The sequence below is a fragment of the Crocodylus siamensis genome, chromosome 2 (assembly GCF_052110815.1).
Source record: "Crocodylus siamensis isolate JL-2025a chromosome 2, ASM5211081v1, whole genome shotgun sequence".
Lineage (NCBI taxonomy): Eukaryota > Metazoa > Chordata > Crocodylia > Crocodylidae > Crocodylus > Crocodylus siamensis.
Window position 1 is genome coordinate 181,117,230 of NC_143396.1, and position 19,490 is coordinate 181,136,719.

General features: G+C 44.1%; 1 protein-coding gene across 1 annotated transcript in view; it reads right to left on the reverse strand.

Annotated features, from left to right (window-relative positions):
- Positions 1–211: 211 nt before the first annotated feature.
- Positions 212–19,490, reverse strand: part of TH (tyrosine hydroxylase) — a 37,502-nt gene continuing 18,223 nt past the window's right edge. Inside the window, exons 6-13 of the mRNA XM_090034929.1 lie at positions 12,525–12,575; positions 11,186–11,331; positions 10,024–10,159; positions 9,682–9,751; positions 7,538–7,594; positions 6,557–6,652; positions 6,254–6,387; positions 212–2,214 (exon numbers count right to left, since the gene is read on the reverse strand). Coding sequence (XP_089891055.1) covers positions 2,055–2,214; positions 6,254–6,387; positions 6,557–6,652; positions 7,538–7,594; positions 9,682–9,751; positions 10,024–10,159; positions 11,186–11,331; positions 12,525–12,575 — 850 coding nt within the window. The 3' untranslated portion in view covers positions 212–2,054. The remainder of the gene's footprint in view (positions 2,215–6,253; positions 6,388–6,556; positions 6,653–7,537; positions 7,595–9,681; positions 9,752–10,023; positions 10,160–11,185; positions 11,332–12,524; positions 12,576–19,490) is intronic.

Here is a 19,490-nt window from a genome sequence, read left to right on the forward strand (position 1 = left end):
AAAGCAACAAGTAAGCCTGTTCCTTAGAAACAATGGGCAGTTTTTCTACGTACAACTTGAAGATCCGATTTAAGAGATCCCAGTAGTATTACTGGCCTCCCCACAGGCAAGGGGCCAGGCCTGGATCTGGACATGAGGAAAGACATGAGAGCCAAAACCAAGATGCTAGACCAGAAATATATTTTTATTAATAATAATATTATGTCAGCAGCAGCACAATTCCAAAATGAAAAATATTTTTCCCTTTACACAGACAGACAGCTCCATCCATAGCAGTAGCAGCAGCAGCAACAACAGTGAGAGAACTGTTCATTGAGGCACTAAGTACACACAGATATCAATGAATAAACTGAAGGCTGACTCAGATGAAGGCCTTGCATCTTCTTCCTCCTCACTGCCCCCTTGGTTTCCGCCACCCAGGATGCTGTGTTTGCAGAAGGGTTTAACCAATGACTTGTTTGCATGGTCATCCTCCAGGCCATTTTTATGAGGTCTGGGAAAATGGCACTACTGCTCCCAGAATCAGCCCCAGAACACTTACAATACACACTTATCTTTAAGTAAGTGGCATATTTAACAGTGGGTCTGATCCAATGTCATTTGCTATCATCATAAAATTCCCCATGGGTGTCAGTGAGCACTGGATATACGCTGAGTGGATTGCTCATGTACTTAAAGTTAAGCATGTGTTTCAACACTGGGTTCAGTCTGAGTGTCATTCACTCCTATTGCTAAGGCACCTTTAACCACAAGGGATTCCCTTTATTCAGCCTCTTTGCATGCAGAGGGGTAAAGGAAAGAGTTGGGAAAACAATATTGAAACACTATGGTGTATTCTTTTACTGGAGTGATGTAAAATAGACCAAAGCCTCCCTGTTGAAGTGAATGGCAGGGCAGGTGCTCTTGATTTCCTGTAGGTGGAAATCAGAATAGTGAGCTCAGCTGTAGGGTTGGTTCTTCTTCCCTCCTTCTAATTATCTTATCTTGAAAAAAGGTAGCTGCCCAGATAATTGTATTTTGGGGCCAGATGTTAGAGGAGTATTTCCTGCAGCTAGAAAAGCCCCAAGTGTTTGTTATTATCTTTCAGAGTTTATTATTAAGGGTCAGGTGGAAGGGCCTGATTCATAAGACTCCAGGAAGGGGAGTGGGAGGAGTTAAGTGACCACACAAAAAGTTCCTGGGATAGAGGTGCTGTCTCCAGACTGGGAGTTCAGTTTTCTCTGAGCTCTGGCTTTGAACGGCCAATTTTAAGAATGAGGATGGAGGGAACAATATTATTTTAGGAATTTATTTCTGTCTGGAGGCTAGACTTCTCATAAGCTCATGCTAGTTTAGGAACTTGGTGCAACTCAGATACTTGATCTTGCCTGCCAATTTAGCTCAGGGCAAGACCTAGAAAAAGCTCCTGAAATTTATTCCTGCCTTAAGAGAGCATCAGGTTTCTCGGATCTAGACTTAAGTTAGGAATTCAGCTCAAACTAAGAGTTAGAGCTTTCAGGTTTCACTCAGAACATCCTCTCTTTCAAAAGCAGTGATGTGGGGGGGGGGGAGAGTAAGCAGAAAGGGCTACTTTGTGAAGTTTCTATTGGAATGTCTTTAATTTAAAGGAACATGTTTCTAAAGGGATCTTAAAGTAAAATTCCTGACTCCCTATATCTTTCTTCTGCTCTTGTCCTCTTCACTTTGCTTGGGAAACCATGATCTGCAGGCCATGCAGCAAGATGTGCAGGATTTACTTGTGGGGACTGATTCCCAAGTCAGTTAGCAGTAGACAATAGAAAGGCTTCCAATGATTTAACTGAGCTATAGATTAAATCTTTGGCCTTCTGTAGAAACTGATTCAACTTTAAACACATGCACCTGTTTGGAATCATTATTGAATAGCATCCTGATACCTATGGTGATAGAGAAGCCCTAAAAGAACAGATTAGAGCTTCTGGCAAGGACCTCAAAAAGGGCACAGTGGTAGAGAAAGAGAGCAAGTGGCCATCTTGGCCACAGTGGGAGGAGGAGATGGTGGAGGCATAAGGGAGGAAACCAGGGTGGTTCTCATACTAGTTGATAACATTCAGTGCATCAATTAGTGCATGAAGTTCATCCCTCACATTCTCCAGGGAGCGGTGGATCTTTTGTGGGTTATCCAGGAGCTCGATGCTGTGGGTGTATGGGTCATATTTCACTGAGAAAGGCCGCCTGATGCGTGCCGCATAGCTCCTGAAGAGAGAAATTTGTAAATACAGATGGATTGGAATAGTACAGGTTTGAAAAACAAGAAGGACATTCTCATGAAAACACTTCCAAAATAATTTCCCTTTTTCTTTTCCTTTCTTTTTTTTTCCAATAACTTTTAATTAGGAAAAACAAATAGACCTATCCTTGCTCTATTTTTAAATTCTGTCTTCTGTAGCAATAATGACTATCTAGTCCTGACATATTACAGAGATATTTCCATTCATTTGCATTTCATCCCAGATGAATTTGGCACTGACATTTCATTAGGCATAGGCATTATACTTTACTTAGCTTAAAATAAAAAGTGAATATGAAATTGATCTTGTCATCAGTAGGTATTTCTGTAAATTACAAAACATCATCTTGGCATAGGTAACATTTTCAAAAGTGCTGCAATGTCTTTTAAGAAAGAAAGTCTGAAAGCTTGCAAGTAATTTAGGAACATGCATCTCATGAATTTAGGGGTTTGCCCAGAGTCTGACGAGGACTGAAAATAATAAGAAAGTGCTACAAGTAACAGTAGAAATTTTAAAATATGAACAGAAGAGGCTCAAGGCTGGAGATAGGGTTTATTACAAAAGTCCTGGGAATGCAGGGCACATTTGCTAAGTATCTCTGTATGTGAAAGCTACAGTACTTTTACTTTCAATTGGATCTAGCTACAATCATAGTTGTGGATCCTCAGCACCTTTTCAAAACCAGGCCCCAGTGGTCAACGTTCTAAAATCCAAAGGTGTGAGAAACAGAGAAAAAAAATAAAAACGGATATGTTCTACATGGAATCTGCAGCCACTATTTGACTATATATATTCCCTATCTAAAAGACCTGCAGCTTTTATTAAGTCTATACTCTCCTTTTAACACTTCCTAATTGCTTAGGTTATGGCACCCTCTTGTGGGTATGTTAGAGACATTCAATTGCAGTGAATTTTGAGAGAGGCAAGGTTTCTTTATGATATATTTTACTGGATCAGCTGTATAGTTGGGAGAGCTGCTGGGCAAGCTTTCAGGCATCAAGTGATGTTCCTTGTATATTTCCTGAACCATCATGCCTACAACACTCTAACCCTGCTACAATATGGAGGATAGATATTTGGAAAAGGTATGATCTTTCCCCCTCACCTACTGAGGCCTTTATCAAATACAGCATTTTCATTGTTACTCAGGTTAGATTTATTAGCTCTATAAATTCTGGCTCAAGAAAGGAAAGATGGTCTGGTGGGGCACTGAAAAGCAGAGGCATAGCAGTGCTGGTCTAGCCACATGGTGCCCACAGCAGTGATGACTCCTGCTGTGTTGATTTGTAGCAGTGCGATCAGCCTGCCTCAATCATCCCCACCTCACTTATGCTACTGCTGAAAGGGTTAATGTGGGTGATTAAGAGGAGTCCAGTGGCCAAAAGTATGTTTTTTCTTGTAAATAGGGTAGGGCAGAAACATAAGGCACAAGATTGGAGGGGACCTTCTCAGATATCTCAGGCAACTGTGTCAGAGCATCTTTTTCAGAAACTGATCAAACACCATCTAAAAGCTAGCTGTGTGTTTTCTGTTCCTTCCTTCCCATCACAGTCCTCCTTGCAGTTGGTAAATCATTGCAGAGCCTCACAAATCTGAAGGGTATTGTTTTCCTTCTAATTTCAGTCTAAATTTGTCCACGTCCAGTTTATAGCTGCCTGTGTCACAAAAAAGCATTAGTATTACTGTAGGTGGCTGGAAACTGGATGGATAGCAATGTATCTGCCAGAATATAAAACTTTGAAGAACTAACTCTCTTTCTCTGCCTCTCTTCTGTGTCTGGCACAATAGGAACTTGGTCCATGACTTTGATTCCTATTAGTTAGTATAAACTGGTGATGGTTCATCATTATGATGATTATTATTCTTGTCATTATTGATATTTGCATTAGTTACCTCATGTTCAGCTCATGTATAAATATCTAAGTGGCCTTCATTGAACCTTTAAATAGCATCAAGTATCAGGTCTTCTAGCAGGGTCAGGTATTATAAGCAATTCTCTGAGATACTGTGAATTTCCAATAAATGGAGATGGATAATTAAATTATCTGGCATCACAGAAGCAGCTGAGTTTCTTTGAAAGGAGAGATTGGGAAGGAGCAAACCTGAACACTTGTGTCTCAGGCAAACACTGAAAGCACAGTAAAGGGTGTGTTAAATAGATTCATGGGTTCACTACTGATTCAGGGAGCTATGAGACATGGTAGGCTATGAGCACACTATTTATGATAAATTATTCTAGCTTCAAGAAATCCTGAGTGTGTACACTATGTGGGGTGCAGCAACATGTCAGATGGGGTTGCTTCAGAAGCATGAGATTGAACCCTGGTCTGGATTCATGATAGTGGCCAACCTTGCAGTAAATGGATTGGGTTAGTTAGTCAAAGGCAGCTGAAAGTGGTGAACACATCATGCTCCTACATGCCACTGAGCTCACATGATTAAGGCACATGAGGTTCTGTAGTCAGTGGGCCATTAGGCTTGGGAGAATCACTGACCTTTTGAGATGCATTGTTTAACAAACACCTATATTTCCTTTCATAATGAGAAAATAGGTGATGTTTCTCATTTTAAAAAGAAATAATAGGATGGAGCATAAGTATTTTCTTTTGTAGACTGTTCTGCACATCAGTTAATAGACAGACTGTAACCAGAGCAGTCTCCCACAGCACTGAAGAAGACTGAAAAATCGTTGCATTTACCTTGCTGTATTACTTCAAGGCTCAGTCCTACAAAGCATCCTATGTGTTCCTGCACTGATGTAGAGCCAAAACAGTATGAGTAGGGCCTTCCTCCCCAGAGCAGCTTGCAAGTTATCCTCAAGGCAAGGACCTGTCACTTTGTCCATGGAGTACTATGCAAAGGTAGGGTGGGTTTTTTTAATTGTTTATGCCATATTAGGACATTTAAAGTCAGAATAATTATTTTTTTTCTTAGTGGGAGGTAGATTCAAATGATGTTACTGAAATAGGCAGATTTCATTGGGTCTTTCTCCAGAACCTCATGTGTGCTATACCCCAACAGCAGGATATTATATGATGGGCTAGTCAACCAATGAAATTTGAGACTAAGATGTTATAAGCTCTGAAAAGCATTCATTAGCTGAATACTTCTTCTGCAAGGGTAGGTCAGATACCTAGCAACTACTGAGAGCTCACACAAGTTTCCAATACATCACAATGTACGTACGACAAGCCAATTAGTAGACTTCTCATCTAGGAAATATGGTTTGGCCTTACTTAACAAAGACCTTCATGAGGGGAGCAAAACCAAAAATTAGACTGAACTCTCATAACTGAGGCCTATTGGTTGCCTTCTCGCATAGAACTGTGGGACTTTGGGGTCTTTTTTTCCTCTACAGACTCTTTCAGCTGCAGCACTGTTCTTCAGCCCTTCACAGCTGTATAAATGTGTATAAACACACTTGCACTGATGAGATAACTGTTAGCAGCGTGGCAAGGGTAGGGAGTGTGACTGAAAAAAAACAGAGTACTAGACTGGAGATTTAAGGGGAACTTTGACTCAGACCTTGGGATCTACAACCAGGCATGAGTTTTTAGTCTCTTTGCCTGCCCTCTGCAATGTCAGGCTGTCACTGATGCTAGAGGTAGGGCTATCCTCTTGGATCCTTGTGATTAAGAAGCAGGTAGTAGATGTGGCTATTCTTTTAAATCATGCAGCCTGATCTACCTTCCAACTCCTGCCACTTGCTGGATTAGTGTTCTCAAAAAGATAAAGGATCAAGTAGGTAGGTAGTTCTTCTGGACTCCTGTTTTGAGCAAAAGATTAACAGTTAGGATTCCTGGAGGTTAAACTCTGCACCTCCATTTTCCCCATTTTAAAAAAGAAGCCTGTAGAGTCTTGTGAGGCCTAAAATGATTTTCCATAAAGTACTTTTGAGACGCTATAAGTACCAAGCATTGTTCTGAATGACACAGCCTGTGCAGGTCCTAATATGTTTGACTGTGTCAACCTAGTTTTCATCTTGGCATTTCCAAGACTCTTACCTGAGTTTGGTTTTCGCATCGCTGAAGCTCTCTGATACAAAATACACTGGCTGGTAGCTCTGATCTTGGTAGGGCTGCACAGCAGCAGCATCTGGGTCGAAATCCCGGACCTCCGGTTCATCTGACAGTGAGTGCTGAGCAAAGCACAAACAAAAAATTTAAAATGGAGACTATGGCTGATGCACATGAGAGGGATAGGGCATGTGGATTGGCTAAAGAAATCAGAAGGTGAGAGGCAAGAGAAGGGGGTTCTTTACTGCACTGAGTCTGTAAACCAAGAAGGGTGGATAGGTTGAGACTTACTATTAACTCCCCATAAGAGGACAGAAGCCCAGCTCCATAGGCCTTGATTATCCCATTTTGTTTGCAGAGTCCAAACTCCACTGTGAACCAGTAGAGCTGTGAAAGCAAAAGGGGAAAGAAAACCCTCAGAAATGACTCTCTCTTTCATTTTCCTTTCACCTCTGAACCTGCACATTCAGCTCAGAGCAGAGGAGCAACATCCATGTGGCTGCTAGGTGTGGCCTTGAAATGAATCCATGAGGTCACTGAGGCAGAAACCTCACTCTGAATGTCCCTATGCTTCAGAGCAGTTTGGATCACTTTCTCCATGCTACAACCACTAAAGTAGCATCAATGACTAGCCTGAGTCCTTCTCCCAAATACTTTTTCTGCAGCTGGACAATGGAACCGCTTGATTGTCTCCCTTCGGTAGATCTGGACTTTTTTTTTATGGTTGGTCTGCGGCTGATTTAATGGATGGTCCCAGCTCAGGAGAAAGTTTCTAAGGTCCCTCCTAGCTATCTAGAAAATTGTTACCAGCTCCCATTTAGTGATCTGTTTTAATCCTTAAACCATCTCCTTCTGAAGGCAATTAGATCTCATAACCATCCAGTTTCCTCAAGTATGCAAAAGCCATGGGAATGTTCTGGGGCAAGGAGAAACATCACTGGCTTAATGAGAGTCTCAGCCCAGCTCCTTTGTTCTTTTTTTTTTTCTTCAGCCCCCACATTCAACATCTTTCATCAGTAAATCCTGTGTTGCTGGGTAGGGCCCAATTCAGTGCCCTTTAAACTTAATGGAGAAGACTTTTGTTAACTTAACAGGCACAGAATCAGGAACCTACTGGCTGACCTTGGTGTCTTTACTGAATCTGCATGTAATGATAACCTGCTTTATAATTACTACTCCATTCTTCCTCATTAATTAAAGGCACTGCCACCTGAAGAGGAGGAGAAGCACACAGTGCTGCTAGCGTTGACTGGGATCTTTTCAGACACTTACAGTTGAAAGTTTCTCGATTTCTTCATCAGTTGCTCCCAAAGATGCAAGTCCAATATCCTGGAAAGGGAAGAAAGAAGGCTAAAGTATAAATCCAGATTGCTTCATAGTCTATCTAGATCCATTTAGTTTTGCTAGTGACTTGGGTGTCAGCCCCAGTCTCAGGCACTGCTCATTCTTTGGCCTTCTCACACTACCTGAGAGCCAGCAGTTCAGAGGCTAGCAGTAGATAGCATCAGACAATTTCTGAAGTCAAACTATAGCAACTTTTTTTTACCGTTCCTGATGGCACCTCTTGTATAGGGAGGTAAAAGGAAACAAGGAAGAAAGGTCATGGCATTGTTTCTAGACTGGGAGAACTCAGGAGATCTGTTTTTTTTTCTGTTGCCTTCCTGTGTGACCTTAGGCAAGTCACTTAATTTCTCAATGCTTCATTTCCCATCTGTAAATAGGAATACTACTTCCTTTTTTCCCTGTCTCTTTCACTTAGATTGTAAATAGAAATTACACCACACTTCCATCTGCAAGGCCCTTCAAGTCCTGTACCTTTATCCTATGTGAGGATTGTACACTTCTAAGAGTTCAGCAGAGTTAGACAGAGCTGGAGAGAGGGGCTAAGTACAGACAGTCAAAAAGCATGAGGCTGAATCAATTCAATCTTTACAGGTTAGTCTAAGTTGTATAAATTGAACTGATCAGCAAGTAAATGGACATTTACTTTTGATTCCAGAAATGTAGCCACATGCCTTCAGTGGCCCAGGCCAGAAGCTGGACAACACTAGAGCACACCTTCCTGCTTGGCTGGAGCAGACCACTTGAGCTAGGCTAGCCTACCCACCCTGCAAGGGGAGGTTTGTGGGGGAGGTGCAAAGCATCCTTGGATGCTGGGGGACTGAGAGTTGACTTGAATCTGGAGGGGATCTGGGATGGAAGTTCAATAAACCAATTTAACCTAAATCAGTGAAGTCTGATACTGCATCCATCCAGGTTTATCTTTAAACTGGTTTCAGGCACTTTGAAAGTGGTTTATTTGCACTGAACTTCTGTTGTGTTACAGTTTTGAATCAGTTTCCAATCGCTTATACCACTCCGTGCAATTTCTGTCCCTAGCAGAGAGTCTGATGACTGCCTGGGTGCTGGCAGCATGAATATAGACACCTCATTGTAAAAGTGGCTCCTGCCTTAGTGAACTGAACCCACAACATGACACTACCTATCAGCCTCACTTGCTATTGAGATGTGATTTCCTGCTTCTGATCAACCCATGTGTCCACCTTCTATTACCCAGTGACTTAAGTTTCCCAGCTAATACATATTTTGCTTTCTCCTTCCCTGCTGTCTCCATGAATATGAGCAGCTCTCCCTAAACATCTACCCAACCAACTCACCCTCCCTGCCAACTTCTCTTCCCCCTAAAAATTAGACCTAAAATTTAGACCATTTTCCTAGCAAGCTGACCAATAGTATCTCCTTTTCTTGTGACCCAGAATGTTTATATACAGATTATTCCTCTTGTTTAATAGGGAGATTGTCAGCTCTGTGATTCAGAGGCTATTTATTTTTGTTCTGTCTTTATGCAGTGCTTAGCACAGTGGAGTCCTGGTCCATGGCTAGTGCTCCTAGACACTCTGGGAATACAAATAAATGACGAGGAGGAGGACTTAAGCAGCAAATCACATGTCACAAATACTAAGCAAATAGTCAAAAGCTGAGCTTAAAGTAAAGAGATCCCTCTCACCAGAACAGGCTGAGATTACAATATCACCACATGTTCAAGAAACAATCAAAAAGTTCAAAGTTTTGTTTGGGGATGACTTGCAGAATGAGGTAGATCCATGGGATAAATTGCATGGTATGATGACTCTCTCCAGCTCTCACTGATAGTCCTACCACATGTTTTACTAGGTTTGGTTTAAGCAGTCAGCCTGTCTTCAGCTATGCTGCCTTCCAAATTATGTTTCTAAAAAGAGACAGAAGTCAAGTAGCTCAGTAACAGCTAGTGCATGTACAAAGCTCTGTGCAGTAATTCCTTCTGGGAGCAGATGGGGCTGGAGTTGACTTGAGTTTCCTTGTAATCACTGACCCTGACTGCATTAGGAAGGCCTACTGTTGGGCATTCAGGACAAGGAACAAAATGGCCTGTTTACCTGGGAAAATTGTGCAAATGTCTTGTCAGCCAGCATTGGTACATGCCCCAGAAGTTCATGACAACAGTCCCTTGCATGAGAAAGAAGAGAGGAAGGATTGATTAGGGATCAATAGATTTTGCACAGCAGACAAGAGTTAGCAGTAATGTAACTTGGGGGGGACAGGGCACCCGCCCTGGGTGCTGATTTAGGGAGATGCAAAAATAACAGCTGCTGCCACTGCCCCATGTACCTCTGCTGTCAAGGTGCCAAATTGCCTAGGTACAATGTGAGAGCTCTGCATGGAGGAGAATGATTTTTCTTTTCTTTTCTTTTCTTTTTTAATGTTGGGCAAGTACTCACGGCTCTGGGGAATGCATGGGTGAAGAGGCGTGCCGAATATACTGTGTGCACTGGAACACCCTGAAGGCCAAGCTGGCTAGGAAGTCACGTGCAGATAGGAGGCCAGCCACTGGTCGGACCTGGAACCCAGTTCTCTCTGAAATAATGCAGACAATTGCCTTTTATAGTGAATGTTCTCTGAGCCAGGTCTCTAAGTGATGCATCATCAGCCATTCAACTTTTTAAAAAAAAGGCAGTAAAAGTACAACTGCTGTAAGTAGAGGCATTTAGTTCTACCCTGGCCACCTTGGGCTTGTTCTTGCAATAAGCAATAAATTACCTGATGGCCCAAAAAAGGACAGTAAATAGTCAAAAGTTAAAACTCCATTGAGGACAACAGGTTCCTTACAGTAATATCTCAGTGCTTGTGCTCAGTCCCACCCTACCAACCCCACATGAAGGATATGGCTTTACACTAGTTTTCATTCCCTCTCCTCCCCATGTCTATCCTTGCTCCCACACTTGCGATACACATCTGCACACAAGGGGTCCCTAAATACTACTTCAGACTCCTATCCTACTCCATAATCTGAATATGAGTCACCAGTGTTCTCTTCTTGTTGTAGAAAAAGCTAACAGCCTACTGGATTATATTAACAGGAATTTCACTTGCAAATCAAGGGAAGCGATTCTTCCACTCAGTTCAGCCCCAGTGAGGTTTCCTTTGGAGGACTGTGCCCAGATTTGATCCTACCTTAAGCAGGGAGCTGGACTAGATGATGTGATGAGGTCCTCCTCTTCAACCTATTTTCCAAGGATCCTTGAGGTTCATGTGTCAGTGCACTAGCTTTACCTGGATTCACAGACTGGGGCATGTATTGATCACTGAACTCAGTCAGGCTCCCCAGAAGGGAATGCTCCCTGTACTAGCTCCCATTTTGCTCCTCCTGAAGTGCACACCAGGATGCTAAATCTCTCCCTCATTTTATACCACCAGCACAACTTTACAATACACTTACATGCTTGCTCCAACCCCCAAGTTCTCCCTCTTCCATATTCATACACACCATCTTTGTATGTGTACCAGGTTATCCAGGGATGTGGAGACCTACACAGTCACCTGTGAACCCACTTGTGCTCCTGGCTTGTGCTTCTCTTCTCTCCCCTTGCACACAATACCCACCTTTCAGAAAGCGAGAGACATCTTCCAGTTGAGGGATATTGTTTTCATTGTAGCCACAGAACTTCTCCAGTAAGTAAAAGGCCTCCAGGTGCTCTTTGCAGGCGTGAGTTGGGTATAGACTCTTCAGTGTGGTGTAAACTTCCTTCCTTCAGAACAACAGGTGAAACATAAGGTGTGAATTCAGCATCTAGCCTAATTCTCTGTACCACTCATTTAATCAGAGCAGACATGATCCAGTACTCATTTTCTCATCCTTTATTTGAGAGGGGTTTCCCAGGGGTTTGTCCTGGGTCTGGTATTGCTTAATATCTTCTTCAGTAGCAATATAGAGGATGAGACCGAGTGCACAGTTCTCAAATTTACAGGTGATACTAAACTGGATGAAACTGTAAGCACTCTGCAGAGTATGGCTAGGATTCAGAATGACCTTGATAAACTAGAGGAGTGGTCTGAAATAAATGAAATTCAACAGGAATTGTAGTAGACTGGGGAATGACCAGCTGGGCTGCAGTATTACAGAAAAGATAGAGGGGTCACAGTGGACCGTAAATTGAATACAAGTCAACAGTGTGCTCTTGGTGCAAAAAAAGCTGACAGCATTGGATTAACAGGAGTGTCACCTGCAAATCAAGGGAAGTGATTTTTCTGGGCTTTTTACACTGGTGAGGCCTCCCCTGAAGTACTGTTATCAGTTTTGGGCCCCACACCTCAAGAAAGATGTGGGTAAACTGGAAAGAATCCCACAGAGAGTGGCAAAAATGATTAGAGGCCTGGGATAGGCTGAAAGAACTAGGATTATTAGTCTGGAAATAAAAAAAAGACTGGAAGAAGCATTTGATTACAGTCTTCAAATAGCTTAAAGGTAATTTATATGCAGGATAGAGAAAGACTATTCTCCATGGCCACAGGGGACAGGACAAGGAGCAGTGGTCTTAAATTGCAGCAAGGGAATTTAGGTTGGATATTAGGGAGAACTTTCTCAGGTGGTTAAGCACCAAAACAGGCTACCCAGAGAGACTGTGGATTCTTCATTTTAGGACATTTTAAGAACAGGTTAGATGGGCACTTAGTTTAGTTGGGGACAGTCCTGCCTTGATCTGGGATCAGATTAGATGACTTCCAGAGGTTCCTTCCAAACTTACCGTTTGACTTGACTTTTTTTCAAGTCACTTTCCAGTGCTAATCCCAGTATATACCTCCTTCTATTTTATGATCTGCTTATTTGTGTAGATGCACTCTCCCATAACAAGTGACTGGGATTTCAAATAATGTTTCTTTTAATGGCTCAGGCTTCAATTGGAAGGCACCATGAAGAACTTTGGATTAAGTCAACACTCACCAAGTAGCTATCTCCTCTGCTGTGTACTCTACATGAGGGATTGGATCTCCACTGAAAGACAATCAGGGGTTAGTAAATAAAAGGAAGTGGATTGCATGCTGTGTGCTATGGATCCCAAGACATTAGACAGCACCCTGCCCCCCTTCTCCCTAACTCTAGAAACCCAGAGTAAGGGATGTACTAATCGGTGGTTCTCGATCTTTTAGGGCTCAAGGCATCCCTCACTGGACTTGAGGCACCTCTCCATAACTTCTGTAAATTGATTGGCACCTAATTTTAAAAACTAACTTATATGTTACAGTGCTTATCTTTTTTTAGTGGAGGTAAATGAGGATGTTTACCTCACTGGGCTGGCAGAGACCTGGTGGGATGAGCCATATGATTGGGAAGTGGATATTGAGGGCTATAGGCTCTACAAGAAGGATAGAGCTGGGAAGGGATGAGGGGTGGCCCTCTACGTGAAAGAGTGGTACCTCTCCTTGTAGGTCAGGTTTAATAGCAGGGAGAGATCTCTCGAGACCCTCTGGGTCAAGATACAAGGGGGTTCAGGAGAGGAAGACCTGATGACGGGAGTCTACTACAGACCTCCCAAGAAGAAGAGAACTATCAGGCAGTCTCCAAGGAATTGACTGAGGCAGCCAGAACTAAAGACCCGATTGTCATGGGTGACTTCAACTACCCTGACATTGGGCAGAGGACCATTTTGCCAGCTCCAGAAAGTCAGCTAATTTCTTGGCAGCTATCAATGACCTGTTCCTGTCACAGGTTGTCAAAGGACCGACTAGGGGTAAAGCCACTCTGGACTTAGTGCTTACCAAAGGGGAGGACATGGTAGGGGACCTGGAGGTACTGTGGGTGACAGTGATCATGATCTGATTAGGTACCATCCACTGGAAGGCTAGGATCCCAAATTAGTAGAACAGAAGTCCTAAATTTCAGAAGGGCAGACTTTGACAAACTCAGGAGGCTAGTTGGAAAGTCCCTCTGTGACCACTGACTGGATGATTTGGGAGTTCAGCATCAGTGGTTCTTCTTCAAGGGACCAATTCTCACTGCCCAAAAAGAAGCCATTCCCACATGATCAAAGAGTGGGAAAGGAGCCAAGAGACCTGCTTGGCCCAACAAGGACATTAAAGAACTTTTGCAAAAGAAAAAAGACATATAATCAATGGGGGAAAAAAAAGGTTCAGCAACCAGGGAAGAGTTCACTTATATAACCATGGTCTGCAGGTATGAGATCTGGAAAGCCAAGGCAGGCATGGAGATCAAACTGGCATGCAAAATAAAGGACAACAAAAAGTCCTTCTACAGGTACATGAGGAGCAAGAAAAAAATCGAGCTCCACTGTGGGACCCTTACTGAATACAGAGGGACAGCCCACAGTTGACCCCCACAAAAAACCTGAGCTCCTAAATGAATACTTCACGTCAGTATTCTAGAAGGCTAACAGGACTGTGTATCTATCCAAAGGCCCAGAGAACATGGGGAAGCCTACAGACGATATGAAATCAGTCCCAAACAGGTGAGGGTCCTCTTAAAACAATTGGACATTTTCAAGTCCATTGGGCCAGATGACCTACATCTAAGAGTACTGAAAGAACTGGCTGAACTCATAGCAGGGTCCTTGGCAAAGATATTTGAAAAGTCCTGGAACTCTGGGGTGGTCCCAGATGGCTGGAAGAGGGCCAACGTGGTGCCCATCTTTAAGAAAGGGGAGGAGGAATGACCCTGAAAATTACAGACCAGTCAGGCTGACTTCAGTCCTTGGAAAAAACTTTTGAAAAAATTGTTAAAAAGGCCATCAATCACAAGCTTGCAACTGACAGGGTGTTAAGAAACAACCAGCATGGCTTTGTAGAAGGCAGATCATGCCTGACAAACCTGGTGTCCTTTTTATGACCAGGTAACTAACCAGCTGGACAAGAGTCATGAGGTAGACATTATTTACGTAGACTTCATTAAGGCCTTTGATTCTGTCTGCCATGAGAGTCTCAATCAAACTGGAGGGGACTGACCTGGACCAGCCTACAGTGAGGTGGGTGGATACCTGACTTCGAGGCTGGTCCCAGAGAGTTGTAATCAATGGGACGGCCTCATCTTGGAGGACTGTCTCCAGTGGTTTCCCAGAGGGATTGGTGCTTGGATCTTTGCTTTTTAACATATTGATTAACGATTTGATTGAGGGAATGGAATGTTCTATGATTAAGTTTGTAGATAACACCAAGCTGTGGGGAAATGTGAGCACACCAGAGGATAGGATAAAGATTGGAACAACCTAGACAGACTGGTTCTATGGGCTGATCAGGTGAGGTTCAACGAGGAAAAGTGCCAGGTTGTTCATCTGGGTAGGAAGAAACTTCACCACAACTATATAATAGGCAGTAGCTCACTGGCTGGCACAGCATCTACATGAGACCTGGGGGGTCACAATTGACCAGAAGATGAATATGAACCAATAGTGCGATGAAGTCACCAGCAGGGCAAACAGAACTCAGGTGGGCATCAGCTGATGTGTTGTCAACAGGTTCAAGGAAGTGGTTCTCCCTCTCTACTCAGCAGTGGTGAGGCCGCAACTGGAGTAGTGCCCAGTTTTGGGCACTGCACTTCAAGAACGATACAGATAAACTCGAGAGGGTGCAGAGAAGGGCCACCTGCATGATCAGGGGCCTGAAGGATAGGCCCTAGGAGGAGCGACTCCAGGAGATGGGTTTGTTCAGTCCAGGTAAGAGGAAGCTGTGAGGTGACTTGATAAACACCTACAAAGAAGTCAACTCTTCAGGAAGGCACCCCTTGGGAGGATGAGGGCCAATGGTTACAGACTAATAGAGGGAAGATTTAGGCTGGACATAAGGAAGAACTTCTTCTCCATAAAGGTAACTAGAATCTGGAACACGCTGCTGGCAGAGGTGGTGCAGTCACCATCCTTGGAGGTGTTCAAGAGGAGTCTGGATAAGTATGTATTTAAGCTAGTTTGAGCTCTTTGACCTCCTACCTGTGGCAGGGGACCAGACTTGATGATTTTACCAGTCCTTTCCAGTCCATTGATTCTATGACTCTAAAGGATTGTCTGGGCAGACACAAGCCTGATTCTGCGCTTATCTGCTTAGTTAATCCGCTTATGTCCTCATACCTCAGGGCACACCAGGATTCCCTAGCACTCTGGTTGTGGATTACTGAGAGATCCTCCATATAGCATGGCATTAATTAGCTAACTCTAAACCTAACTGAGATATACTGGGAAACACACTCCTCTAACATATAGGTCATGGAGCCAATTAATGATAAGCACTTAGTATAGGGTCATAAGGCCAGTACAAGTGTTCTTGGACACACAGGGAATATACACAACTGTAGGGTTTAATAGGAAACACCTCACACACTGTTTTATGAAAGATTAAACAGATTATTTGTCAAATGTTTATAGTTCCCATAGAAATTTCACTCCTTATTGAAAAACTAAATACTGAAAACCAAGGGCATTTTCAGGAGGGTTTTAAATGAGTATCTGTATGGAACAAATGCAGTACCTATACTCAAACACATAACTCAGCATAATTTGTAAACAATGGAGGCCTCTCGGAATATAAGAATTCATCATTTGTCTGTAACTAGAAGTGCTAGAAGCCTTAAAAATAAACAGTAGGAATGCCTCATTTTATTTTAAAACAAACTGGATACCATTGATTGTACTGAAACCTGGTGAATGGAGTTACATGACTGGAATTTTAACATTCACTGGATACATCTAGGGAAGAAGGTTGGAATGGGAAGAAGGGAAGGGAGTGGGGCTCTGTATTAAAGTCACTGTTAGCCACCTGTTGAGTTATTGACAGTTCAAAAGGGCAGGACTTGGAGTGCTATTAAAGCCAGTGTTTTAACTCATAATCTATAAGAACGGGCACTATTGAGCAGCTTGTGACTGGCCACCAAATCAGACAAAGGAAGCAAGATAAGTTACCTTAAGCAGGATATAAAAAAAAAAAATCACAAAGGATGTGGATCAAGGGAACAAGGAACTGTTGTTCACCAAATCCCAGAATACTAGAACTAAGGGGCGCCCCCTGAAATTAGTAGGGGACCAGTTTAACTACACATTACATTAAAAAGTACTTCCTCTAGGTAGTTTTAATTTGTGGAATTCATTGCCACAGGAGGTGGTGTGGAGGCAGATAGATCTACTAATGCCCATTGAACATGAAGTTGAAGGTGTTTCCTCTGGCATCTCTTACCCTCCCTGGCATGACTGGACCACAGGTATAGATGGCTATACGCTGTACAGGAGGGATCGTGTAGATAAAAGGGGCGGGGGTGTAGCTCTCATGTAGCTTAAGTAAAGCTACGTGTCCCTGCAAGCTGATCTTGGTGACCAGGATGGACAACTGGAGACCCTCTGGGTTCAGATCCATGGGGAATGGCACAGGGGACACAATGGTAGGAGTCTCCCACCCTAAGTCCTGAGCTTGACCAGGAGTTTGCCCAGGAACTGCCTGAGGCCACATGCTCCAGGACCATGGTTGTCATGGGTGACTTCAATTACCCGGACATCTCGTGGGAGGATCACTCAGCAAAATCCGAGCAGTCGCAAAGCTTCCTCTCATGCGTAGATGCCCTCTACCTGACTCAAGAAGTCTATGGGCCAATGAGAGGCAAAGCACTGCTCGACCTGGTACTGGCTACAGGGGATGACTTAATCAGCGACCCAGTGATCGATGGGAAGCTGGGTGACAGTGACTATGAGCTGATCACCTTCACCATCCCGCCGTAAAGCTGGCAAGTCAGTCAGCAATACAGAAGTCCTTGACTTCAGAAAAGCCAACTCTGACAGGCTCAGGAGGTTTGTCAGTGAGGCCCTAAGGGACCATGACCCCAGGGGGAGGGGAGTTCAAGAAGAGTGGTTGCTCCTCAAGGGAGTGATCCTCAATGCACAAGCTAAGTCTTTTCCATCTCGAAGGAAAGGCAGCAAGAAGGCACAGCAGCCCCCCTGGCTCTCCAGGGATCTAGCAGACCTCCTGAAGCTAAAAAGAAAGGCCTACAAAGGATGGAGGATGGGATTCACCTCTAAGGAGGATTATTCTGCACTGGTCTGGTCCTCCAGGGAGCAAACCAGGAAAGCCAAGGCTGCAACTGAACTACAACTAGCTTCAAGCATCAAGGACAATAAAAAGTCCTTTTTCAGATATGTGGGGAGCCGGAAGAAAAGCAAGGGCAACATTGGACCCCTGCTGAACCAGATGGGGCAACTGACACCCAGGAAAAAGCCAACCTATTAAATGGGTACTTTGCATCGGTCTTTCATCAGTCCCATGGGATGCCCATGCCCACTACAGGACAGGGAGGTCTGGGTGAGGGAGATCCCCTGCCCTCCATTAATGCTGACCACGTGAAGGAGCACCTTGAGAGGCTGGATACCTTCAAGTCGGCTGGTCCTGACAATCTGCACCTCAGAGTAGTCAAGGAGCTGGTGAACATCATAGCCCAGCCTCTGGCACAGATCTTTGAAAACCCCTGGCGCTCTGGTGTAGTGCCCGAAGACTGGAAGAAGGCCAATGTGGTGCCTATGTTCAAGCAAGGGAGGAAAGTGGATCCGGCTAACTATAGGCCCATCAGCCTGACTCCTATCCTGGGGAAGATCTTTAAAAAGTTTATTAAAGAGGCCATCCTTAATGGACTGGCTGACGCCAACATCCTAAGGGATAGCCAGCACAGGTTTGTTGCGGGTAGGTCTTGCTTGACCAATCTCATTTCCTTCTATGACCAGGTGACCTAGCACCTGGACAAGGGAGAAGAGATTGATGTCATATATCATGACTTCAAAAAAGACTTTGATCTGGTATCCCATGATCACCTCTTGGTGAAACTGGTCAATTGTAGCCTTGGGTCCACCACGATCCAGTATGGAAAACTGGCTCCGTGGTCAGACCCAGAGGGTGGTAATCGTTGGAAGTCACTCATCATGGTGCCCTATGACCAGTGGGGTCCCCCAAGGCTCTGTCCTTGGACCCATATTGTTCAACATCTTCATTAATGATGTGGACATTGGAGTCAGAAGTGGACTCGCCAAATTTGCCGATGACACCAAACTTTGGGACAAAGCATCCCCACCAGAAGACAGGTGGGTGATCTAGGCCAACCTGGACAGGCTCAGGAAATGGGCGGACGAGAACCTGATGGTGTTAACACCGAAAAATGCAAGGTTCTCCACCTTGGGAAGGGAAGAAAAACCTGCAGCATCCTTATAGGCTCGGCAGTGCTACGCTGGCTAGCACTACGGAAGAAAGAGACTTGGGGGTCATCATTCACCACAAGATGAATGCGGTTGCTGCAATGCGATGCTGCAGCTAGTAAGCGAGCAAAACACTGGCTTGCATGCATAGATGCTTCTCAAGCAAATCCCAGGACGTCATTCTCCTCTTGTACTCGGCCTTAGTGAGGCCGCAGCTGGAGTACTGCATCCAGTTTTGGGCTCCAAAATTCAAAAAGATCTGGAGAAGCTTGAGAGAGTCCAGAAAAGAACCATGCACATGACCAGAGGTCAGGAAAACAGACCTTATGATGACAGGCTGAGAGCCATGGGGCTCTTTCGCTTGGAAACGTATAGGCTCAGGGGTGATCTGATGGCCACCTACAAGTTTATCGGGGTGACCACCAGGATCTGGGGGAACGTTTGTTCACCAGAGTGCCCCAAGGCGAGGCCAAAAGGTCATAAACTACTGCGAGACCATTTCAGGCTGGACATAAGGAAGAATTTCTTTACTGTCCAAGCCCCCAAGGTCTGAAACAGCCTGCCATCAGAGGTGGTTCAAGCACCTACATTGAACACCTTCAAGAGCAAATTGGATGCTTATCTTGCTGGGATCCTATGACCCCAGCTGACTTCCTGCCCTTTGGGTGGGGGGGGCTGGACTCGATGATCTTCTGATGTCCCTTCCAGCCCTAACGTCTATGAAATCTATGAATCCATTATTG